Below are 23,839 nucleotides of genomic sequence, written 5' to 3' on the forward strand. Positions count from 1 at the left end.
CAAGACCCACATTGTGAGTTCAAGCCCAGCATGGAGGCTACTTAAAAAAAGAAAGAAAGAAGGAAAGAAAGAAAGAAACATACTTAATGATTTAATTTTAAAATTATACCCTATAAAATGTGGATAAAGACAAGAACTCCCACCATTAAGTCTTGTAGTCTTAGGGCACCTGGGTGGCTCAGTGGGTTAAGCCTCTGCCTTCGGCTCAGGTCATGATCTCAGGGTCCTGGGATCAAGCCCCACGTCGGGCTCTCTGCTCAGCAGGGAGCTTGCTTACTCCTCTCTCTCTGCCTGTCTCTCTGCCTACTTGTGATCTCTGTCTGTCAATTAAATAAATAAAATCTTAAAAAAAATTTAAAAAAACAAACAAACAAACATAAAACATTGGCCCAGGGATAGATATATAAGGCCATGAAACAGAGAGTTCAGAAATAGACTGTCATGCAGTGACAGAGCTGGCACTGAGTATCTGAGAGGGAAGTGTATAATACTTAATAAATGATGTTGGGACAACTGGCTAAGCTTATTGAAAAACTATTTTATTTCCCTATCTTACACTTAAATGTGAGGAAGAGTCTTTTTAAGACCCTAAGGTAGAAAAAGACTGATGACTTCCTCTACATTAAAAAGGAGATCTTCTATTGATCGAAACACTATAGACAGGAAGAAACAAACCACAAACTGAGAGAAGATATTTAACACCATATAACAAATTAAAAAATAGTATTCAGGATATATAAAGAATTCCTATGAATCAATAAGAAAAATAACTCAACAGAAAAATTAACAAAATACATAAACAGTCATTTCATAGAATAGGAAATAGTCATTTCATAAACACTTAAAAAGAGGATCAAGTTCATTGATTATCATGGAAATTCAAATGAAACCCAATGTGCGGTTTGAACTCACAACCTGAGATCAAGAATCACATGCTCTACCAGCTGAGCAAGCCAGACACCCCGTAAAGTGAACTACATATGTAGCTTTAAATTTCCTAAAAACTGGGAGGCAAGGGAAAGATGGCAGAGTATGAGGATCCTAAGCTTAGCCAGTCACATGTTTATAACTAAATATCACTCAGATCCACGACATTAAACTGGAGAGTGATTTGAAGACTGGCAGAACAAACTTCTCAACTAAATATGGAAAAGCTGCATGAGGAGAGTTTAGGAAGGGCAGAAACAGTGGTTGGGAGCTGCCTATAAGGGGAGGGAGCTGTGGTCATGGAGAGGGGAAAGCACCAGAGAGCCCTCACAGAAAAAATGAATCCCCATAATGTCTGGCCTTGAAGATCAGAGGGGTTGAATTCCAAGAGTTTGTATAACCAAGAGGACTTGGAGCCTGGAGGTTGAAAACTCAGCTGAGTCAGCACTGAGTGAGCCAGGAGGGCCAGTAATGGCTGCATCCCCACCCTTAAAGAAACAACAGCCTGAGGAGAGGCAACATAGAAACTACAGCTTGCACAACTGGAGGGAGATCTGTTTATACTGATTTTGAAGATTGTTGGGGGGACTTCTCTGGGAACAAGGAGCTGGCAGGCACCATTCCTCCTCCCCTTAGCATAAATAAAGAGTCTTCTGCAGGATCCAGCTCAGCACAGATGCTTGCAACATAGTCTGCTAGCAGTGCACCCCATCCATGAGTTCTCCTGAGGTCCACCCACTAGAAGTCTGGGGCCTGGGCAGTGGGCTCAGCGCAATTTTGTTAATGCTCCATGCACCTTGCCCAGCTTTCTCGTGCACAGACATCACCCACCCCACACACAGATGCTGCTGTACTTTCGTGAAGCCAGTCCAGGACTAGTGGCTCAGTGTAAATTTCATAATGCTGTGCACATGCCCTGCCTAGCCACTGTCCACAAAGATGCCTGGGACCCCAGGCTGCCACAACTATTCCTGTACACTGTACCCCCAGCAACCACCCAACTCTGGGGGTCCATTTTAGGACTATCCTCAGTGCAAATTTTGCTAACACCACTACCCCAAGCCTTTTTGCTGTCACATCCCCTCAGATCCAGCCTGCCTAGATCTCACTAACATTACAGAGAGCAAACATAGCCCACAACAGACAAAAAGTCAGTGCAGTCATGTGGCCTGCAAGGAAAAGTGACTCAGACACAATGGCAGGACACAACACACATAGGAGACTCCGTTTAGGTGCCAGATTTTGGTGAAAAGGGCACTGTACTGCTGGGCACTCCAGGACGACCTCTTCATAAAATATTCTACTTTTATAAAATCACTACCCACACTACCTTCAAGAGCAGAAGACACAGCTGACTTTCTTTCTTTTTTTTTTTTTTAAAGATTTTATTTATTTATTTGACAGAGAGAAATCACAAGTAAGCAGAGAGGCAGGCAGAGAGAGAGGAGGAAGCAGGCTCCCAGCTGAGCAGAAAGCCCGATGCGGGGCTCAAACCCAGGACCTGGGATCATGACCTGAGCCGAAGGCAGCGGCTTAAACCACTGAGCCACCCAGGCGCCCCCACAGCTGACTTTCTTAACAGAGAGAAACAGAAAAATAAACACAGAGGAAACAGAGAAATATATCCCAAATAAAAGAACAAGACAAAAATCACAGCAAGAGATCTAAGTGAAAGAGAAATAGGTAATATACCTGACACAGAATTTGAAGTAATGACCATAAAGATACTCACTGGACTTTAGAAAAGGGTGAGGGACATCAGTGAGACCCTTGACAAAGAGATAAAAAAACATATCAGAGATGAAGAAATCAATAAATGAAATAAAAATACAACAGATGGAATAAATAGTAGGCTACAAGAAGTAGAGGAACAAATCAGTGACAAAATAATGGAAAACTATAGAACTGAACAGGTGAAAGACAAACACCGCATAGAGATAGACTTAGAGAACTCTGCGGTTCCATCAAAGTAATAATGTTTGCATTGCAGGAACCCCAAAAGGAGGAGAGAAGAGAAAGGGGGACAGAAAATGTATTTGAAGAAACATATCTGAAAACTTATTGAATCTGAGAGGGAAACAGAGATCCAGGTTCAGGAGGCACAGAGAGCCCCCAAAAACTCAACTCAAGGAGGTCCATACCACAACACAGTATTACAATGGCAAAAGAATGTGATAAAGAATTTCAATGAAGAAAGTAGACAATTACATACAAAGGGAAATCCCATAAGACTAACAGCTGATTTTTCCCCAGAATCTTTGCAGACCAGAAGGGAGTGGCATAATATGTTTAAAGTGCTGGAAGGGAAAAGTCTACAGCCAAAAATACTTTACCCAACAAAGCTATCATTCAGAATAGAAGGAGAGAAAGAATTTCCCAGACAAACTAAAGTTAAAAGAATTCATGACCACTAAATCAGCCCTACAAGAAATGCTAAGGGGGACAATGAATGGAAAACAAAAGCCATAAGTAACAGTAATAAAAACAGGAAGTACAAAAGAAAAGGAGGTAATAGGTGATACCAAGTATCTGAAATGTAGAGGGGGGAGGAGGAAAAATGAGTTCAAAAATAAGTGACTATCAATTTAATATAGACTGTATATGTATGTAGAAGATGTTATATATAAACTGAATGGTAACCACAACTCAGAAACAGTAACAGATATGCAAAAAATAGAGTAGAGTACCCCAGTATATCACTAGAGAAAACCAACAAACTATGAAAGAGAAAGAGAAGGAAGGATCTGAGAAAAATCATAAAAACAACCACAAAGGAAGTAAAATGACAAAAATACATACCTATCAATAATCAATGGACTAAATACTCCAATAAAAAAATATAGGGTGACAGAATGGATTAAAAAAAAAGAACAGGACACATTTATATGCTTCTTACAAGAGACTCATTTCAGAGCTAAAGACACCCACAGATTGAAAGTGAGGGGATAGAGACATATTTATCATGCAAACGGATGTCAAAACAAAGCCTGAGTAGCAATGTTTATATTGGACAAAATGGACTTTAAAACATAGACTAATAAGATGCAAAGAAGGACACTATATAATCATAAGGGGACAATCCAACAAGAAGGTATAACAAGTATAAATATATATACACCCAACATGGGAGCACCCAAATACAAAAACAGTTAATAACAAATATAAAGGAACTAATCTACACTAGTACAAAAATAATAGGGGACTTTAACACACTCATCCATCAATGGACTGATCATCCAAATAGAAAATCAGCAAGGAGACAGTGGCCTTTTTAAAAAAAATTTTTTTTAAGATTATATTTATTTATTTGAGAGAGAGAGTGAGAGAGAGAGTGAGAGAGCACATGAGAGGGGAGAAGGTCAGAGGGAGAAGCAGACTCCCCATGGAGCTGGGAGCCCAATGCGGGAGTCCACCCTGGGACTCCGGGATCATGACCTGAGCTGAAGGCAGTCACCTAACCAATTGAGCCACCCAGGCACCCTGTGGCCTTTTTTTAAAATAAAGATTTTATTTATTTATTTGACAGAGAGAGATCACTGGGAAGAGAGGCAGCAGAGAAAGAGGGGAAGCAGGCTCCCCGCTGAGCAGAGAGCCCGATGCAGGGTTCGATCCCAGGACCCTGAGACTATGACCTGAGCTGAAGGCAGAGGCTTAACCCACTGAGCCACCCAGGTGCCCAGAAACAGTGGCTTTGAATGACACACTGCACCAGACGGATTTAACAAATATATTCAGAAAATTCACCCTAAAGCAGCAGAATACACCTTCTTTTCAACTACACATGGGACATTCTCCAGAAGAGATCACATATTAGGCCACAAAACAAATCTTAACAAATTAAAGAAGGCTGAAGTAATACTGTGCGTCTTTCCTAACCACATTGCTTTGAAATCAGAAATCAACCACAAAAAAATCTGGAAGGAGCAAAATACATGGAGATTAAATAACATTAAATAACAATAAATGGTCAACCAGGAAATTGAAGAAGAAATCATAAAGTATGTGAAAATGGACAAAAATGAAAACACAATGGTCCAAAACCTTTGGGGTGCAGCAAGTGATTCTAAGGGGGCAGTTTATAGCAATACATACAGGCCTACCTCAAGAAGCAAGAAAAATCTCAAACAACCTAATTTTAACCTAAAGGAACTAGAAAAAGAAAAACGAACAAAGACTAACACCAGTAGATGGAAGGAAATAATAAAGATTATAGCAGAAATAAATGATATAGAAACTAAAAAAAAAAAAACAAAAAAAACCCCCACAAAAACAACATCAACAAAGAACAGTTCAATGAAACCAGGAACTGGTTCTTTGAAAAGGTCCACAAAATTGATAAACCTCTAGCCAGACTAAAAAAAAAACAAAAAAACCAAAACAAACAAACAAACATAAACCTCAAAATGGTCAATTAAATAGGAGAAATAAAGCCAACACCACAGAAATACAAACAATTGTAAGAGAATATTATAAAAAACTATATGCCAACAAATTAAATAACCTAGAAGAAATGGCTAAATTCCTAGAAACATACAACTTCCCAAAACTGAAGCAGGATGACATAGAAAATGTGAACAGACTAATGACCAGTAAGGAGATTGAATCAGTAATTCAAAAAACTCCCAACAAATCGAAGTTCAGGACTACATGTATTCACAGGCAAATTCTTCAAAGAATTTAAACATTTATTTATTTATTTATTTATTTATTTATTTATTTATTTATTTATTTATTTGACAGACAAAGATCACAAGTTGGCAGAGAGGCAAGCAGAGAGGCAGGCAGAGAGGCAGGCAGAGAGAGGAGGAAGCAGGCTCCCTGATGAGCAGAGAGCCTGATACGGGGCTCAATCCAGGACCCTGGGATCATGACCTGAGCCGAAGGCAGAGGCTTTAACCCACTGAACCACCCAGGCGCCCGAATTTAAAATTTAAAGAAAAGATAATACCTATTCTTCTCAAACCTACTCCAAAAATAGGTAAAGGAAAACTTGCAAATTCATTCTATGAGGCAAGTATCACCCTGATACCAAAACCAGATAAAGACACCATAAAAAAGGAGAACTACAGGCCAATATCTTTAATGAATATACATGCAAAAATTCTCAACAAAATACTAACAAACAGAATCCAAGACTATGTAAAAAAAAAAAAAAAAGTCATTCACCACAATCAAGTGGGATTTATTCCCAGGATGCAAGGGTGGTCAATATTTGCAAATCAATCAATGTAATGCATCACATAAATAAGAGAAAGGATAAAAACCATATCATCTCCTCAGTAAATGCAGAAAAAGCATTTGACAAAGTACAACACCCATTCATGATAAAAGCCCTCAACAAAGTAGGGCTACAGGGAATATATCTCAACATAATAAAGGCCATATATAAAAAACTCACAACTAATATCGTACTCAATGGTGAAAAACTGAGAGCTTTTCCCCTAAGGTCAGGAACAAGACAAGGATGTCCACTCTCACCACTTTTACTCAAAATAGTACTGGAAGTCCTAGATTAGCAACCAGACAAGAAAAAGAAATGAAGCATCCATATTGGAAAGGAAGAAATTAGATTGTCACTATTTGCAGGTGACATGATACTATATATTAAAAAACCTAAAAGAAGGGTGCCTGGGTAGCTCAGTTGGTTGAGCGTCTACCTTCAGCTCAGGTCATGATCCCAGGGTCCTGGGAATTGAGTCCTGCATCAGGCTCCCTGCTTAGTGGGGAGCCTGAGTCTCCCTCTCCCTCCGCCTGCTGCTACCCCTGCTTGTGCTCTGTCAAATAAGTAAAATCTTAAAAAAGGAATGAAAAGAAAACCTTAAAGACTCCACCAAAAAACTGCTAGAACTGATAATTTATCAGAACTCAGTAAGGTTGCAGTATATAAAATCAATGTGTAGAAAACTGTTGCATTTCTGTACACCAATAATGAAGCAGGAGAAAGAGAAATTAAGAAAATGGTTCCATTTACAATTGCACCAAAAATAAAAGGTACCTAGAAATAAATCTAACCAAAGAGGCAAAAGACCTGTACTCTGAAAACTATAAAACACTGATGAAAGAAATTGAAGATGACACAAAGAAATAGAAAGATATTCCTTACTCATGGGTTGGAAAAACAAATATTGTTAAAATGTTTGTATTACCCAAAGCAATCCACACATTTAATGTGATTCCTACCAAAATACTGAGAGCATTTTTCAGAGAACTAGAAGGAAAAATCCTAAAATTTATATGGAACCACAAAAAAATCCTGACCAGATAAAGCAATCATGGAAAGAACAAAACAAAACAAAAAAGCAAAGCTGGAGGTATCCAATTCTAGATTTCAAGTTATACTACCAAGGTGTAATAATCAAGAGTATGGTACTGGCACAAAATACACATAGCTCAATGGAACAGTATAGAAAGCTGAGAAACAAACCCACAATTATATAGACAATTTATCTTTGACAAAAGAGATAAGAATATGTAATGGGAAGAAGATAGTCTCTTCAAATGGTATTAGGAATACAGGACAGCTATGGACAATAGAATGATCCTGGACTACTTACACAAAAATAAACTCAATGAATTAAAGACCTAAATGTGAGACCTGAAACCATAAACATTTTAGAAGAAAGCACAGGCAGTAATTTCTCTGACATCAGCTGTAGCAACATTTTTCTAGATATAGGGCAAAGGAAATAAAAAATAAGCTATTGGGATTACATCAAAATAAAGAGCTTGTGTACAGTGAAGGAAACAATCAACAGAACTAAAAGGCAACCTACTGATTGGGAGAACATATTTTCATTTTTTTTTAAGATTTTATTTATTTACTTGACACAGAGAGGGAGATCACAAGTAGGCAGAGAAACAGGCAGAGAGAGAGGGGGAAGCAGGCTCCCCGCTGCACAGAGAGCCCGATGTGGGGCTCGATCCCAGGACACTGGGACCATGACCTGAGCTGAAGGCAGAGGCTTTAACCCACTGAGCCACCCAGGTGCCCCTATTTTCAAATGACATATCCAATAAAGGGTTTGAATAAAAAGTATATAAAGAACAGATACTACGCAATTCCCCAAAACCAAATAATCCAATTACCAAATAGGCAGAAGACATGAAAAGACATTTCTCCAAAGAAGACATCCAGATAGCCAACAGACACATGAAAATATGCTCAACATCACCCATCATCAGGTAAATACAAATCAAGAAGCTATCACCTCACACCTGTCAGAATGGCTAAAATAAAAAACACAGGAAATAATAAGTGTTGGTGAGGATGTGGAGAAAAAGGAACCCACCTGCACTATTGGTGGGAATGCAAACTAGAGTAGCCATTGTGGAAAATAGAATGGGGGTTCCTCAAAAAATTAAAATAGAGCTACCTAATTAAAAGATTAAAAATAGAGCTACCCTAGGATCCAGGAATTGCACAACTGGGTATTTGCCCTGAAAACACAAAAACACTAATTCCAAGGGTACATGCACCGTTATGTTTATAGCAGCATTATTTTTAATAGTCAAACTATGAAAGCAGCCCAAGTGTCCATCAGCTGATGAAGGATAAAAAAAGATGTGAGATATATACATACATTATATATGTATGTGTGTGTGTATGTATATATGTATATACATATATAAGAATATTATTCAGCCATAAAAAATTAAAATTTGCCATTTGCAACAATGGATGGAGCTAGAGAGTATAATGCTAAGTGAAGTCAGTCAGTCAGAGAGAGACAAATACCACATGATTTCACTCATAAGTGGAAATTAAGAAACAACAAAAAAACAAGCAAAGGAAAAAGAGAGAGAGAGATGAACCAAGAAACAGACTCACAGCTATAGAGAAAAAAATGATGGTTACCTGCGAGGAGGTGGGAGGTGGGTGAAATAGGTAAAATAGGCTATGGGAATTAAGGAGTGCACTTGTCACGATGAGTAGCAGGTGATGTATGCAATGGTTGAATCACTATATTGTACACCCTAAACTAATAAAGAAAAGATGATATAAAAGCTAAGGAGATAAAAGTGAACTTAATAATTTATTTTATCCCAAATACCATTATTTCAACATTTAATTAACATAAAAATTAGTGATGAGATATACGTTGTTTTCATCACTAAGTCTTTGAAATCCAGCATGTATTTTGCACTTACAATACATCTCAAATTGCACGGTAAATTTTCATTAGAAATACTTGATCTATGGGGCGCCTGGGTGGCTCAGTGGGTTAAAGCCTTTGCCTTCAGCTCAGGTCATGATTCCAGGGTCCTGGGATGGAGCCCTGCATCAGGCTCTCTGCTCAGTGGGGAAACCCCTCTCTCTGTCTCTGCCTGCCTCTGCCCACTTGTGATCTCTGTCTATCAAATAAATAAATAAAATCTTTAAAAAAAAACAGAAAAGAAAAGAAATACTTGATCTAGGGTGCCTGGGTGGCTCAGTTGTTAAGCGTCTGCCTTCAGCTCAGGTCATGATCCCAGGGTCCTGGGATGGGCCCCATATGGGGCTCCCTGCCTCTCCCTCTCCCACACCCCCTGCTTGTGTTTCCTCTCTCGCTGTATCTCTCTCTGTCAAATAAATAAATAATTAAAATCTTAAAAAAAAAAAAAAAAAGAGAGATCTATGGGGCGCCTGGGTGGCTCAGTGGGTTAGGCCGCTGCCTTCAGCTCGGGTCATGGTCTCAGGGTCCTGGGATCGAGCCCCACGTCGGGCTCTCTGCTCAGCGGGGAGCCTGCTTCCTCCTCTCTCTCTGCCTGCCTCTCTGCCTGCTTGTGATCTCTCTGTCAAATAAATAAATAAAATCTTTAAAAAAAAAAGAGATCTATATTTAGATTTCATAAAATTTGTAGTTGAAAAAGTATATTCACATATCAAGTTCTTCCAAACAAAATTTTCTAATAATTGTATAACATTATTAGTTTTTAAATTTAAATTAGTTTAGTTTAATTAAAAATGTATTTCCTGTCACACTTGCCTTGTTATGGTTGCTTGGTAGCTCTAGCACAGCTCTAGATAAACTCTTACATATATGCACCAGGAGGAATGTTCAGAAATGTTTGAAAGGAAAAATACTGCTAACAAACCAATACAGGAATGGACACGTAAATAAGTGTATTTCCACTATAAAAAACATGTTAGTGAAAATGAATGAACTATAGATATACACTTCAATATGGATAAACTGGAAAACTCAATGTTAAGGGGAAGAAAGCAAGTCACAGAAGTATATAGAGAAGACAGACAAAACTACGCTCTCTTATCTAGAGAAATGTGCGTATGTGTCTGCTGTAGGGGAGGCAAAACTTTATCCGTTTTAGGTTTTCAGCTAGGACTCTTTAAAAGACAAACTAACTAGGGGCGCCTGGGTGGCTCAGTGGGTTAAGCCGCTGCCTTCGGCTCAGGTCATGATCTCAGGGTCCTGAGATCGAGTCCCACATCGGGCTCTCTGCTCAGCAAGAAGCCTGCTTCCCTCTCTCTCTCTGCCTTCCTCTCCGTCTACTTGTGATCTCTCTCTGTCAAATAAATAAATAAAATCTTTAAAAAAAAAAAGTTAAAAAGACAAACTAACTAAAGAAAAAGTTTATTAACAAGTGTAGTACACAGCATATAAAAGAAACCTTAAAAAAGAGTAACTCAAAGTTCTTATAGTAGCATCTTCAATAAAGAATAACACATTTGTGGAGAAATGACAGGACCAAGGAAAGCAATGGTGGCAAACTGCAGGAAGATATGGGAGAAGACTAATGGAGTGAGGCTTATTTGCCGATTCCTTTGGTGCTGATAAATCTGTCTTCAGTAAAAAGAGTTTTATCCTGCCATTAGGCAGAAGAGAAGTAGGGTAGAGAGAACTCTTCCTGGATTTGCTGCTGCTTAATTTCCTTCAGTTCAATAGGTTTTATGTCAAAGAGGCGTATTTTGGGGCAACATACTCTGGTTTCTCTCTGCTAAAACAAATTTCGACAACCAGGTGGTATAAACCAACGGACTGTTATTCTCTCACAGTTCGAGAGATCAAATGGCTGAAATATGGGTCACTGGGCTGAAATCAAGATGTCAGCAGGGTTGCATTCTCTATGGACTCTCCTTTTAGCTTCTGGTGGCTATCAGCACTCCCTGGCTGTGCCCACTTCACTCCAATCTTCAAGGCCAGCAGCTTCACATCTCTCTTTGCCCCATCTTCACATTGAGCCTTCTCTGTATGTGTCTGTATGATCTCAACTTCTGCCTCCCTCTTAGAAGGACACTTGAGATTACAATAGAGCTCACGGAGATAATTAAAAAACAGTCTCTCCACCTCAAGATCATTAATTTAATCACATCTGCAATGAATCTCTTTCCATATGAAGGAATATTTTGAACATCCCAGGATGTTCACCTGATACTTCTGGGGGACGGTCGTCATTAAGTCTATTATAGTATTTAAAGTATAGAGAATAAAATTCAGGATAGTAGTTATCTCTGGGCATTAGGAAAGGGATACAGTTGATATGGGGGCAGGTGCACAGGAGCCTTTAAAAATGTTCTGTTTCTCCAGCTGGACAATAGATACACATGTGTTCATTTGGCTTTCTCCCGCATCTCAGGTTCTAAACTGCTTTAGATTAGATGCTCAAATTATAGTGATTCCTCTACCCGCTCTCTTACTCTGACTCTTTGACCCCTGTGGCACATAGCAACAGCCAGTAACATTTACCATAGTTAACACTACTGGATTTCATATAGTTTATCTAGGTATGGACGTCTTTTCCTTTATTCTGCTTGGGATTTATTGGGGCACCCAGGTAGCTCAGTTGGTTAAGCACCTGGCTCTTGATTTCAGCTTAGGTCATTATCTCAGGGTCTTGAGAGCAAGCCCTGCATCAGGCTCTGCACTGAGCAGAATCTGCTTAGGATTCTCCCTCTCCCTGCCTCTCTGCCCCTCCCCACTTGTGCTCTCTCTCTGTCTATAAATCAATCAATCAACCAATATTTATTAATAAATAAATAAATAAATAAAGACAAAACTAAAAAGACAAGAAGACAATACTATGTGTGTTATTTGTCAGGGAGAGTGGGAGAGGGAGAAGAAGGCTCCCCGCCGAGCAGGGAGCCTGAAGTGGGGCTGGATCCCAGGACCCTGGAATCATGACCTGAGCCGAAGGCAGAGGCTTTAACCCACTGAGCCACCCAGGTGCCCCCAGCATTATTTCTTGATTAAAACTCTCTGCAGTGTAGGGATAGAAGGAATATACCTCAATATCGAAAAACCCATATACAAAAAGCCCACAGCAAACATCACTCTCAATGGGGAAAAACTGAGAGCTTTTCTGCTAAGGTCAGGAATATGACAGGGATGTCAACTCTCACCACTGCTGTTCAATATAGTACTCAGCAATCAGACAACAAAAAGAAATAAAAGGCATCCAAATCAGCAAAGAAGTAGTCAAACTCTCACTCTTCACAGATGACATGATACTCTATGTGGAAAACCCAAAGACTCCACACAAAAATTGCTAGATCTCATACAGGAATTCAGCAAAGTGGCAAGATATAAAATCAATGCATAGAAATCAGCTGCATTTCTATACACCGAGACAGAAGAAAGAAAAATTAAGGAATTGATCCCATTTACAATTGCTCCAAAAATGATAAGATATCTAGAAATAAATCTAAAAAGAGGTAAAAGATCTGTACTCTGCAAACCATAGAACACTTAAGACAGAAGTTGAGAAACACAAAGAAATGGAAAAACATTCCATGCTCATGGATTGGAAGAACAAATATTGTTAAAATGTCTATGTTACCCAGAGCAATCTACACATTCAATGCACTCCCTAACAGTTTTTTTCATGTGTGTCATCTTTAGGGTTTTCTACATATAAGATCCTATCATCTGAAAACAGATACAATTTTATTTTCTCCTTTCCAATTTGGATGTCTTTTATTAATTTTTTTCTTGCCTAATTGCTCTGGCTAAAACTTAGAGTAATGTGTTGACTAGAAGTGGTGAAAGTGGCCATCCTTGCCTTGTTCCTGACTTCAGAGGAAAACCTTTCAGTCTCTCACTATTGAGACTATTACCTCTGGGGTTTTCTTTGTCTTTTTTTAAAGAAAGATTTATTTATTTTAGAGAAAGACTGCATAAGCAGGGGGAGAGGCAGAGAGAGAGGGAGACAAGCAGACTTCCTGCTGAGCAGGGACACCCCCCCCAACGTGGGGCTCAATTCCAGGACCCTGAGATCATAAGCAGAGCTGAAACCAAGAGTCAGGTACATAACTGACAGAGCCACCCAGGTGCGCCTCTGGATTTTTCATATATATTCTTTATCACATTCAGGAAGTTTCTATCGATTCCTAGTTTTTTTCTATATTTTTGTCATGAAAAGGTGTTGAATTTTGTAAAATGCTTTTTCTGCATCAATTGAAATGATCACGTGGTGTTATTCCTAGGATTCTGTTAATTTGCTATATTTTGTTGATTGGCTTTCATATGTCGAACCATTCTTGCATTTCAGGAATAAATCCCAATTACCCATAATATATAATTCTTTTAATGTTCTTTTGAATTCTGTTTGAGAGTATTTTGTTGAGGATTTTTGCATCAATATTCATCAGGTATGTTGATCTATAGCTTTCTTTTCTCCTCTCTCTTTCTTCTTTCCTTCTCTTCCTTTTCTCCTCCCCTTCTGTCCTTCTTTCTCTCTCCCTTCCTTCCTTCCTTCCCTCCCTTTCCTTTCCTTTCCCTCCCTTCCTTTCCCTTCCTTTTCTTCATTTGTTCTTTTTGTAGTGTCTCTATCTGGCCATGGTATCAGGGCAGTGGCCTCAAAGAATGAGGTCGGAACTGCTATTGCCTTTTTAGTTTTCTGGAAGAATTTTGGGGGACTTGGTATTTTTTTTCCCCTTCATCACTGTGCTATGGGTTAGTTTGTAGTGTTATTTTTCATCACTCAGCTTATCAAACTTTGTGTCCACCCTTCTGTGCTCTTGACTTAAATTATTTGCTGCAATTACACCTCCCTCCCATGTACCCTCCCTTCCTTCCTATCTTTTGCATCATCTCTGTTCCTAATTGCAATATTTCCAGCACCTAAATATCTGATTATTCCTTTTCTATGATGGGTTTGCAAAATCCAAATCTTACTCTTTTTAAAAAAATTTTTATTTACTTATTTTGACAGAGAGAGATCACAAATAGGCAGAGAGGCAGGCAGAGAGAGAAGGGGAAGCAGGCTCCACATTGAGCAGAGAGCCCGATGCTGGCCCGGATCCCATGACCTTGAGACCATGACCTGAGCTGAAGGCAGAGGCTTTAACCCACTGAGCCACCCAGGCGCCCCCCAAATCTTACTCTTATTGTAAGGGGTGTAGAAAGAGTTCAGTTTGTCTGTAACCAAACTGAAAGGGTAATAAAGTTGGAAAAGGTGGGAGTGGTAGTTCATCATCTATCAGATTCACTGTTTCCTTTTGAAATATTTTAACATCTGTTTCATTCCTGAGGAGAAATTCATAGATAAAATATCTATACTCATACTTTAAATAATTAATATTAGTGTGAGGGTAAATAAAATGAGAGTAATTTCTTTCTTCTTTTTAGGAAAGTAATTTCTAATAACAGGCATTTTAGGTCAAACTTCACTGGAAGACATAATAAACAGAGGCTTACACCTACATGTAGAATAAAACAAAGTGAAAGCTACAAATGTGGGTTGATACAAATCCATTTGTTGAAGAGACTGTCTTTTCCCATTGCATATTCTTTCCCGCTTTGTTAAAGATAATTGACCATATATTTGTGGGTTTATTTCTGGGCTCTCTATACTGTTCCATTGACCCATGTGTCTATTTTTATTCTAGCACCATACCATTTTTATTACTACAGCTTTATTTTTTAGAAGATTTTATTTACTTATCTGAGAGAGAGAGCTAGAGAGCACAAGCAGGGGGAGCAGCAGAGGGAGAGGGAGAAGCAGGCTCCCTGCTCAGGACCCTGGGATCACAACTTGAGCCAGAGTCAGATACTTAACTGACTGAGTCATCCAGGCACCCCACTATAGCTTTATAGTGTAACTTAAAATCTGAACTTTTACTCCCTGCTTTGTTCTTCTTTCTCAAGGTTGCTTTGGTTAGCTAGGGTCTTTTGTGGTTGCATACAAATTTTAGTATTATTTATTCTCGTTCTGTGAAAAATGCTATTGTTTTGAAAGAATTAATAAGATTGATAAACCCCTGGCCAGACTTATCAAAAAGAAAAGAGAAAGGACCCAAATAAATAAAATCATGAATGAAAGAGGAGAGATCACAACCAACACCAAAGAAATACAAACAATTATAAGAACATATTATGAGCAACTCTACGCCAACAAATTTGACAATCTGGAAGAAATGGATGCATTCCTAGAGACATATAAACTACCACAACTGAACCAGGAAGAAAGAGAAAACCTGAACAGACCCATAACCAGTAAGGAGATTGAAACAGTCATCAAAAATCTCAAAAAAAGGGGCACCTGGGTGGCTCAATGGTTAAAGCCTCTGCCTTCAGCTCAGGTCATGATCTCAGGGCCCTGGGATCGAGCCCCACATCGGGCTCTCTGCTCACAGCAGGGAGCCTGCCTCCTCCTCCTCTCTCTCTCTGCCTGCCTCTCTGTCTACTCATGATCTGTGAAATAAATAAAAAAAAATCTTAAAAAAAAATCTCAAAAAAAATGCTATTGCTATTTGATAGGGACTGAACTGACTCTGTAGACTGCTTATGTAGTATGGACATTTTAACAATATTAATTCTTCCAATACATGAACATAAAATATCTTTCCATTTATTTGTGCCATCAATTTATTTCATGAATGTTTTAAAGTATTCAGAATAGGGGGTGCCTGGGTGGCTCAGTGTGTTGGGCCTCTGCCTTCGGCTCAGGTTGTGGTCTCAGGGTCCTGGGATCGAGCCCCGCATTGGGCTCTCTGCTCAGCGGGGAGCCTGCTTCCTCCCCTCTCTCTCTGCCTGCCTCTCTGCCTACAGGTGATCTCTCTGTCAAATAAATAAATAAGATCTTTTTAAAAAATAAAGTTTTCAGAATAAAAACTTCTTTCACCTCTTTGGTTAAGTTTATTCATAGGTATTTTATTCTTTTCCACAATTGTAAAAATGGGACTGTTTTCTTATCTCTCTTTCTGCTACTTCATTTTTAGTCTATATAAATGTTACCATTTTCTGGGTATTAATTTTGTATCCTGCAAATTTACTCAGTTCATTTAGTACTTCTAATAGATTTTTTGGTGGAGTCTTATAGGTTTTCTATAAATAGTTTCATGTCATTTGCAATTAGTGACAGTCTAATTTCTTCCTTACCAATATAGGTGCCTCATTTCTTTTTCTTGTCTGATTGCTGTGGCTAAGACTTCCAGTACTATGTTGAATAAAAGTGGTGAGGGTGGACATTTTTGTCTTATTCCTGATCTTAGAGGAAAAGCCCTCAGTTTTTCACTTTTGAATATAATGTTGACTGTGGGTTTTCATATATGGCTTTTATTATATTGAGGTTTGTTCCCGCTAAACCCACTTTGTTGAGAGTTTTTAATGAACAGATGTTTAATTAAGTCAACAAATTGAGAATTTATTAATATATCCCCCTTCTTATTCTTATAGGCCATTAACATGCAGCTGGCTGACATAATGCTTAATGTACAGCGGATAATAAATCGCTACACTCTTGATGAGAATGTGCACTCTCGAAGAAAAATATCCATTACAGAATATAAGAAACGGAGAGTAAATTTCATGGAAAAAATAGTTACTTGTGCTAAGAATGTTGAAATTAGAGAAAAGACTCTTGTGTACATACTGGCCTGGTTGGAAGAATGGAGTAAGTTTCCCGAGATGGCTCAAAGTAAAACCATGAAGTTAATGAAAAAGCTAGAGAAAAGGTTCTATAAATTATAAAGGGTTAGTCAGACTAAAGAAGACTAAGGAGGTTATTGAGAAAACAGTTATCCACTGCTTCAGCAAGCATAAAATAAGAAAAATATAGTCCTGCTCACTTAATGCCAGCTATTCTGAACTCCTTGCTTTTCTTCGAGCATGCCAGCATGCCCCTGCCCAGTGTCTTTATGCTTACTATTCCTTTGCCTGGAACACTGTCCACAAGTAGGCATGTGGCTCATCCTCTGCTTATATCTCACTTTAAAATGATATGTTCTCTGACCATCTCCATTCCCTACTCCTTGACACTGTCCATTATTCTTTACTCTTTATTTTTGTCTGTCGCCTTTCTTACCATCTGACATACTATATAACTAATTTTTGTCTATCTCTTTCCACTAGAATGCAAGCAGTATGAAGTCAGGAAATTTAATTTAGTGCTGTACCCTCAGCATCTAGAACAATACATGACAAAAGAGACATTGGTTGAATGAAAGAATGAATAACCTTAGAATATAAAAAAGGGAATGTCATTTAGTTGCAAGAAATATCATGTAATGAGGGTTTTAAAATACTAAATAACTTATGAAAGGAGTTAATCGGGTTTAGTTCCTCAATATTAAAGCACATGTTCACATTTTTAGATACCAGAGTATTATCATGTCCAAGATTTACTGTTCAGGTTTCTATTCCAAGTCTCTTTTTCATTTCTTCATAGAGAAAAGCTTCAGAATAGCAATAAGTATGAGATACCTACACTCCCTAATACTGTAATATGGAATAGTTAGCCAATATTATAAACTTATATAGTTATAATCATTTTTCTGCACAAAAGCTTTTTTTTTTCTTTTTACTCTCTTCAAGATGCAATTTTGTCTGAGATGACTGCAATTGATATTGAGGAACACCACCACTGGATAGCACAAATGGAGCTTTTACCAGAAATGTTCAAAGCTATTGAGAACAATGTCAAGTTACTGTGTAGAATTAGTGTATTTTTGTTTGAAGAAAAGAAGAGACAAAGGAAAAAAACAAGTAAGGGTGCTTGAAGACATTGGAAACAGATTTGACTTTTTCTAAAAAATGGGTTTATTAAGGTACAACTTACATACCATAAAACTCACATATGTTAAGTGTACAATTCAATGACTTTTAGTAAATTTAGAGTTGTATAACTCTCACTACAATTCAATTTTAGAACATTTCCTTCATCCCATAAATATCCCTCACGCCAACTTGCAGTCAATCCTCATTCCCACTTCAGTCCCAGACATGCACCAATCTATTTCATCTCAATAGGTTTGCCTTTTTTGGATGTTTCATAAGATGGAATCATATTATATGTGGTTTTTTTTTTAAAGATTTTATTTATTTATTTGTCAGAGAGAGAGGGAGAGAGAGTGAGCACAGGCAGACAGAATGGCAGGCAGAGGCAGAGGGAGAAGCAGGCTCCCTGACGAGCAAGGAGCCCGATGTGGGACTCGATCCCAGGACGCTGGGATCATGACCTGAGCCGAAGGCAGCTGCTTAACCCACTGAGCCACCCAGGCGTCCCATATTATATGTGTTTTTTTAAAAAATATCTGGATTCGGTGCACCTGGGTGGCTCAGTGGGTTAAGCCTTTGCCTTCGGCTCAGGTCATGATCTCAAGGTCCTGGGATCGAGCCCCGCACTGGGCTCTCTGCTTAGCAGGGAGACTGTTTCCCATCTCTCTCTGCCTGCCTCTCTGCCTGCTTGTGATCTCTCTCTCTCTCTCTGTCAAATAAATAAATAAAATATAAAAAAAAATAAAATATGGTTTCTTTTACTTAACATAATGGTTTTGAAATTCAGCCACGTTAAAGGATACCTTTGTGGTATCCTTTTCTTTCTATTACCAATTGTATCTCACTATTTGCATATACCACATTTTGCTTACCTACTCACCAGTTCATGGACACTGGAATGTTTCTACATTTGACTTTTATAAGTCTTTGTGTGGATGTATGTTTTCATTTCTTTTGGGTCGTTACCCCAGGAGTAGAATTTCTGGGTCATTTATCAATTGCTGGTAAGCTTATGCTTAACGTTTTAAGAAATTGTTAACTTATTGCCCAAGTGACAACGCCATTTTACATTCCCATCAGCAATGTATTAAAGTTCTGGTTTCTCCACATCTTCAGTAACACTTGTGATGGTCTTTTTAGTATAACCTTTCTAAGAGGTGTGAAGTGGTATCCCATTGTGGTTTTAGATTGCATTTCCCTAAAGACTAATGATGTTGAGCATCTTTTCAGGTGCTTATTAGCCATTCTTATATTTATTTTTGATGAAATGATTATTCAAATATTTACCTGTTTTTTGTTGAATTTTAAGAGTCCTTTATATATTCTGGATACAAGTCCTTTATCAGACATGTCACTTTTCAGTGTGCCTGGGTGGCTCAGTTTGTTAAGCATCTGCCTTTGGCTTGGGTCATGATCCTAGGATCCTGGGAATGAGCACTGTATTGGGCTCCCTGCTCAGTGCTTCTCCCTCTCCCTCTGCTCCTCCCACTGCTTGTGTTCTCACTCTCTTGCTCTCTCAAATAAATAGATAAAATCTTTTCAAAAATGTGATTTTCAAATATTTTCTCTCAATTTGTGGTTTGTCTTTTCACTTTCTTAATGGGGTCTTTGAAGCCCAATGGTGTTTGATTTTGATGAAGTCAAATCAATTTATCAATGTTTTCTTTTATGGATCATAGTTTTAGTGTTGTATTAAAAATTTTTATCAGTCAGTGTTCAACCAGAGAAGCAGAACCACTAGGAAATTATATATTATCTATCTACCCATTACAAGGTATTTTGGGGAATGTACTTTGCATTCTTTCAATCCTTTTAAATTTATCATTACTCGCTTTATAGCATACCATATAGTCCATCCTGGTGAATGTTCTGTGTGTGCTTGAAAAGAATATACGTTTAGCTGTTGTGGTGGAGTTTCTATAGTTGATTTATATTGTTGTTTTAGTCTTCAAATATATCCTTGCTGATTTTCTGTCTAGCTGTTCTATTATAGAGAATGGGATATTGAACTTTCCAACTATTATTATTGAGTCGTCTATTTCTCCCTTAATTCTGTCAGTTTTTGCTTCCTGTATTTTAAGGCTCTGTTATTGGGTATATATTATCTTTATAATTGTGATAGCTTCCTGATGAACTGAGCTTATTATTATTATTATTATTATAAAATGTCCCTCATTGTCTCTAGAAACATTTTTTGTCTTAAGTCTATTGTGTTTGATATAAGTATATTCTCTCCAGCTCCCCTGTGGTTACTGTTCATAAGGTTGACTCAAAGATATGTTGCTTATGTGTTGCTTATAGTTGGATCCTGTCAGCTTCAAAATATATATATACACACACACAAATACATATATATATTTTAGTAAATTTGGTAAATTGAGTTTATAGCAAATTTAACAAAAAGTTAAGCATATATTATATATATTATAAATATATAGTAAATAAATAAATACACACATACACACACAAAATTTGGCAATCTTTCACTTATGATTGGAATGTTTGATTCATTCAAATATAATGTAATTATTGATATGGTTGGATTTACACCCACCACGTTCCTGTTTGTTCTTCATGTCTCATCTCTTCTGTTCCCCTGTTCTTCTTTTACTACCTTCTGTGTTAAACAAATATTTTTTTTGTTCCATCTTATTTATTTTTATTTATTTTTTTATTTTTTTAAAGATTTTATTTATTTATTTGACAGAGAGAAATCACAAGTAGGCAGAGAGGCAGGCAGAGAGAGAGGAGGAAGCAGGCTCCCTGCTGAGCAGAAAGCCCGATGTGGGGCTCGGACCCAGGACCTGGGATCATGACCTGAGCCGAAGGCAGCGGCTTAACCCACTGAGCCACCCAGGCGCCCCACCATCTTATTTTTTTTAAAGATTTTATTTATTTATTTGACAGACAGAGATCACAAGTAGGCAGAGAGGCAGGTAGAGGGTGAGAGAGAGGAGGAAGCAGGCTGATGCGGGGCTCAATCCCAGGACCCTGGGATCATGACCTGAGCTGAAGGCAGAGGCTTTAACCCACTGTGCCACCCCTATTGTACCATTTTAATTCCATTTTCCTCCTATATTGTTGGAGTAATTTCCTTGTAGTTGCTCTAAGGGATTGCTGTATACATCATAAATTATCACAATTATCACTAAGATTAGTACTAACTTAATTCCAGCAAAATATAGAATCTTTGCTCCAATAGCTCCATTCTCTTCCCCTCCTTTGTGCTTTGTCACATATATTACATGTATGTATCATAAGCCCAACAATATATGCACCATAAGCCCAACAATATAGTTTCATAATCATTGGTTTTTTAAAAAAATTTTTAAGAAGATTTTATTTATTTATTTGACAGACAGAAATCACAAGTAGGCAGAGAGGCAGGCAGAAAGAGAGGGGGAAGCAGGCTTTTTGATGGCTGAGTACTATTCCATTGTATACATATATACCACACCTTCATTATCCATTCATCAGTTGACAGAGATTTGGGCTTTTTCCATAATTTGGCTATTGTCAATAATGCTGCAATAAACATCATGGTGCAAGTGCCCCTTCAAATCACTATTTTTGTATCCTTTGGGTAAGTGCTTAGTAGTACAGTTGCTGGATAGTAGGGTAGTTCTATTTTTAAGTTTTTGAGGAACTTCTATACTGTTTTCCAGAGTGGCTTCACCAGTTTGCAATTCTCTAATGACAGACAACACTGAGCATCTTTTCGTATCCTTAGTTGTCATCTGTATGTCTTATATCTTATCTTCATTTAAAAAGTTAATTTTACATGCATGGTACTTTGAAAAAAAATTATTTCAGGGAATGGATGTAATAGACATTCCATAACACATTTAGAGAAGTGTTGAAAACACATGCATTGGGGCGCCTGGGTGGCTCAGTGGGTTAGGCCGCTGCCTTCGGCTCGGGTCATGATCTCGGGGTCCTGGGATCGAGTCCCACATCGGGCTCTCTGCTCAGCGGGAAGCCTGCTTCCCTCTCTCTCTCTCTCTGCCTGCCTCTCCGTCTACTTGTGATCTCTCTCTGTCAAATAAATAAATAAAATCTTAAAAAAAAAACACATGCATTAACTATGGATATATAAGTGTTCACTTGCAAGTAACTTTGACAGGAATGTGTTATTTCCATGAATAATGTAATATATTTAGAGAACTGTTTAAAAACATATGTAATGGGGTGCCTGGGTGGCTCAGTAGGTTAAAGCCTCTGCCTTTAGCTCAGGTCATGATCCAAGGGTGCTGGGATCAAGCCCTGCATCGGGCTCTCTGCTCAGCAGGGAGGCTGCTTCTCACTCTCTCTCTGCCTGCCTCTCTGCCTACTTGTGATCTCTGTCAGTTGAATAAATAAATAAAATCTTAAAAAAAAAAATGAAAACATATGTAATAAGAATGGTTACAAGAGGGGTGCCTCGGTGGCTCAGTGGGTTAGGCCTCTGCCTTTGGCTCAGGTCATGATCTCAGGGTCCTGGGATTGAGCCCTGCATCGGGCTCTCTGCTCAGCAGGGACCCTTCCCCCCCCACCTGCCTCTCTGCCTACTTGCGATCTCTCTCTGTCAAATAAATAAATAAATAAAATCTTAAAAAAAAAAAGGATGGTTATAAGAGCTGTATATGCATACTACTTTGAGAAGGGTGTTATTTCAGGGAATGGATGTAATAGAAATCTGTAATGCATTTAGGGAAGTGTTAAAAGACACATGCAATGAGGATGTTATGAGAGTTGCATGTGCATGCTACTTTGGCAAAAGTGTTATTTCAGGGAATGGATGTCTTACTTTCATTTTTTGAAGAGTAGTTGTCCTGGATATAGAATTCTTGGTTAGCAGAATTATTCTTTCAGCACTTTGAATCTGTCATCTCACTGTTTTCTGGCCTCTATTGTTTCTTATAAGTAGTAAGCTGTTAAATTGACTATGGTTCCCCTGTACTTCGATGTTTGAGTCTCCTTTGATTGTGATGTCTTTTTTTTTTTTTTTTTTGCTTTAAAGACTGTGTAGCTTTCAATAATTTGACTATGATGTATCTAGGTATGGATCTTTTTTTTTTTTAAAGATTTTATTTATTTATTTGACAGAGATCACAAGTAGGCAGAGAGGCAGGTAGAGAGAGAAAGAGGAGGAAGCAGGCTCCCCACTGAGCAGAGAGCCTGATGCGGGGCTTGATCCCAGGACCCTGAGACCATGACCTGAGCTAAAGGCAGAGGCTTTAAAACACTGAGCCATCCAGGCACCCCTGGTATGGATCTTTTTAATGTTTATCTTACTTACAGTTCAATGAGCCTCTTGAATGTGAGGATTAATGTTTTTCATCAAATTTGAGATGATTTGGCCATTATTTTTTCCCCAATATGTTTTTTAACATTGGGGGGTAGAGGGAGAGGAAGAAGCAAATGCTCCCCCTGAATGGGGAGTCTGATGCAGGGCTCAACCCTAGGATTCTGAGATCATGACCTGAGCTGAACACAGATGCTTAACCAACAGAGCCACCCAGAAACCCATATTTCCTCAATATTTTTAATGCCCCCCCCCCTTCTTCTGGGACTTCTATCACTTGTACAATAGTATGTTTGATGGTGTCCCACAGGTCTTTGAGGCTTTGTTCATTTTTTAAAAATTCTTTTTCCTCCCTGGTCTTCAGATTAGTCAATCTTTACTAATCTGGTGTCAAATTTGCTGGTTATTTTCTGGATATTATTTAATATTTAATTTATTATATATTATATATTATATTAATATATAAATATTATATATTTATATTAATATTTATTATTATATTATATTATTATTATATTATATTATTAATATATATTAATATTTATATATAAATATTATATATTTATTATATATTATAATTTAATTATAAATTATTAATAATTTAATTTCAAATCTACTATTGGGCCCTTTTGGTAAATTTTTCATTTCAATTATTGCACTTTGCAAGTCTGAATTTTCCACTTGGTTTTTCTAA

The 23,839-nt window shown here is 38.0% G+C and overlaps 2 protein-coding genes across 12 annotated transcripts in view; one reads left to right on the forward strand and one right to left on the reverse strand.

Annotated features, from left to right (window-relative positions):
* The window catches only part of LARP4 (La ribonucleoprotein 4), a 223,105-nt gene that overhangs the window by 113,095 nt on the left and 86,171 nt on the right, over nt 1-23,839 (reverse strand). The gene's annotated exons all lie outside the window — the stretch shown is intronic.
* Nucleotides 1-23,839, forward strand: part of FAM186A (family with sequence similarity 186 member A) — a 70,171-nt gene that overhangs the window by 18,683 nt on the left and 27,649 nt on the right. For 8 of the 11 annotated variants that reach the window (XM_047740042.1, XM_047740035.1, XM_047740040.1 and 5 more), the window contains exons 2-3: nt 16,542-16,758; nt 17,679-17,849. The exons of 1 other annotated variant lie outside the window; for it this stretch is intronic. In XM_047740042.1, the coding sequence (XP_047595998.1) occupies nt 16,542-16,758; nt 17,679-17,849 (388 nt within the window). Of the gene's footprint in view, nt 1-16,541; nt 16,759-17,678; nt 17,850-23,839 lie in introns of those variants that run through there. 2 more of the 11 variants (XM_047740041.1, XM_047740043.1) reach the window with 2 other exon arrangements.

This window comes from Lutra lutra, chromosome 8 (assembly GCF_902655055.1).
Source record: "Lutra lutra chromosome 8, mLutLut1.2, whole genome shotgun sequence".
NCBI lineage: Eukaryota > Metazoa > Chordata > Mammalia > Carnivora > Mustelidae > Lutra > Lutra lutra.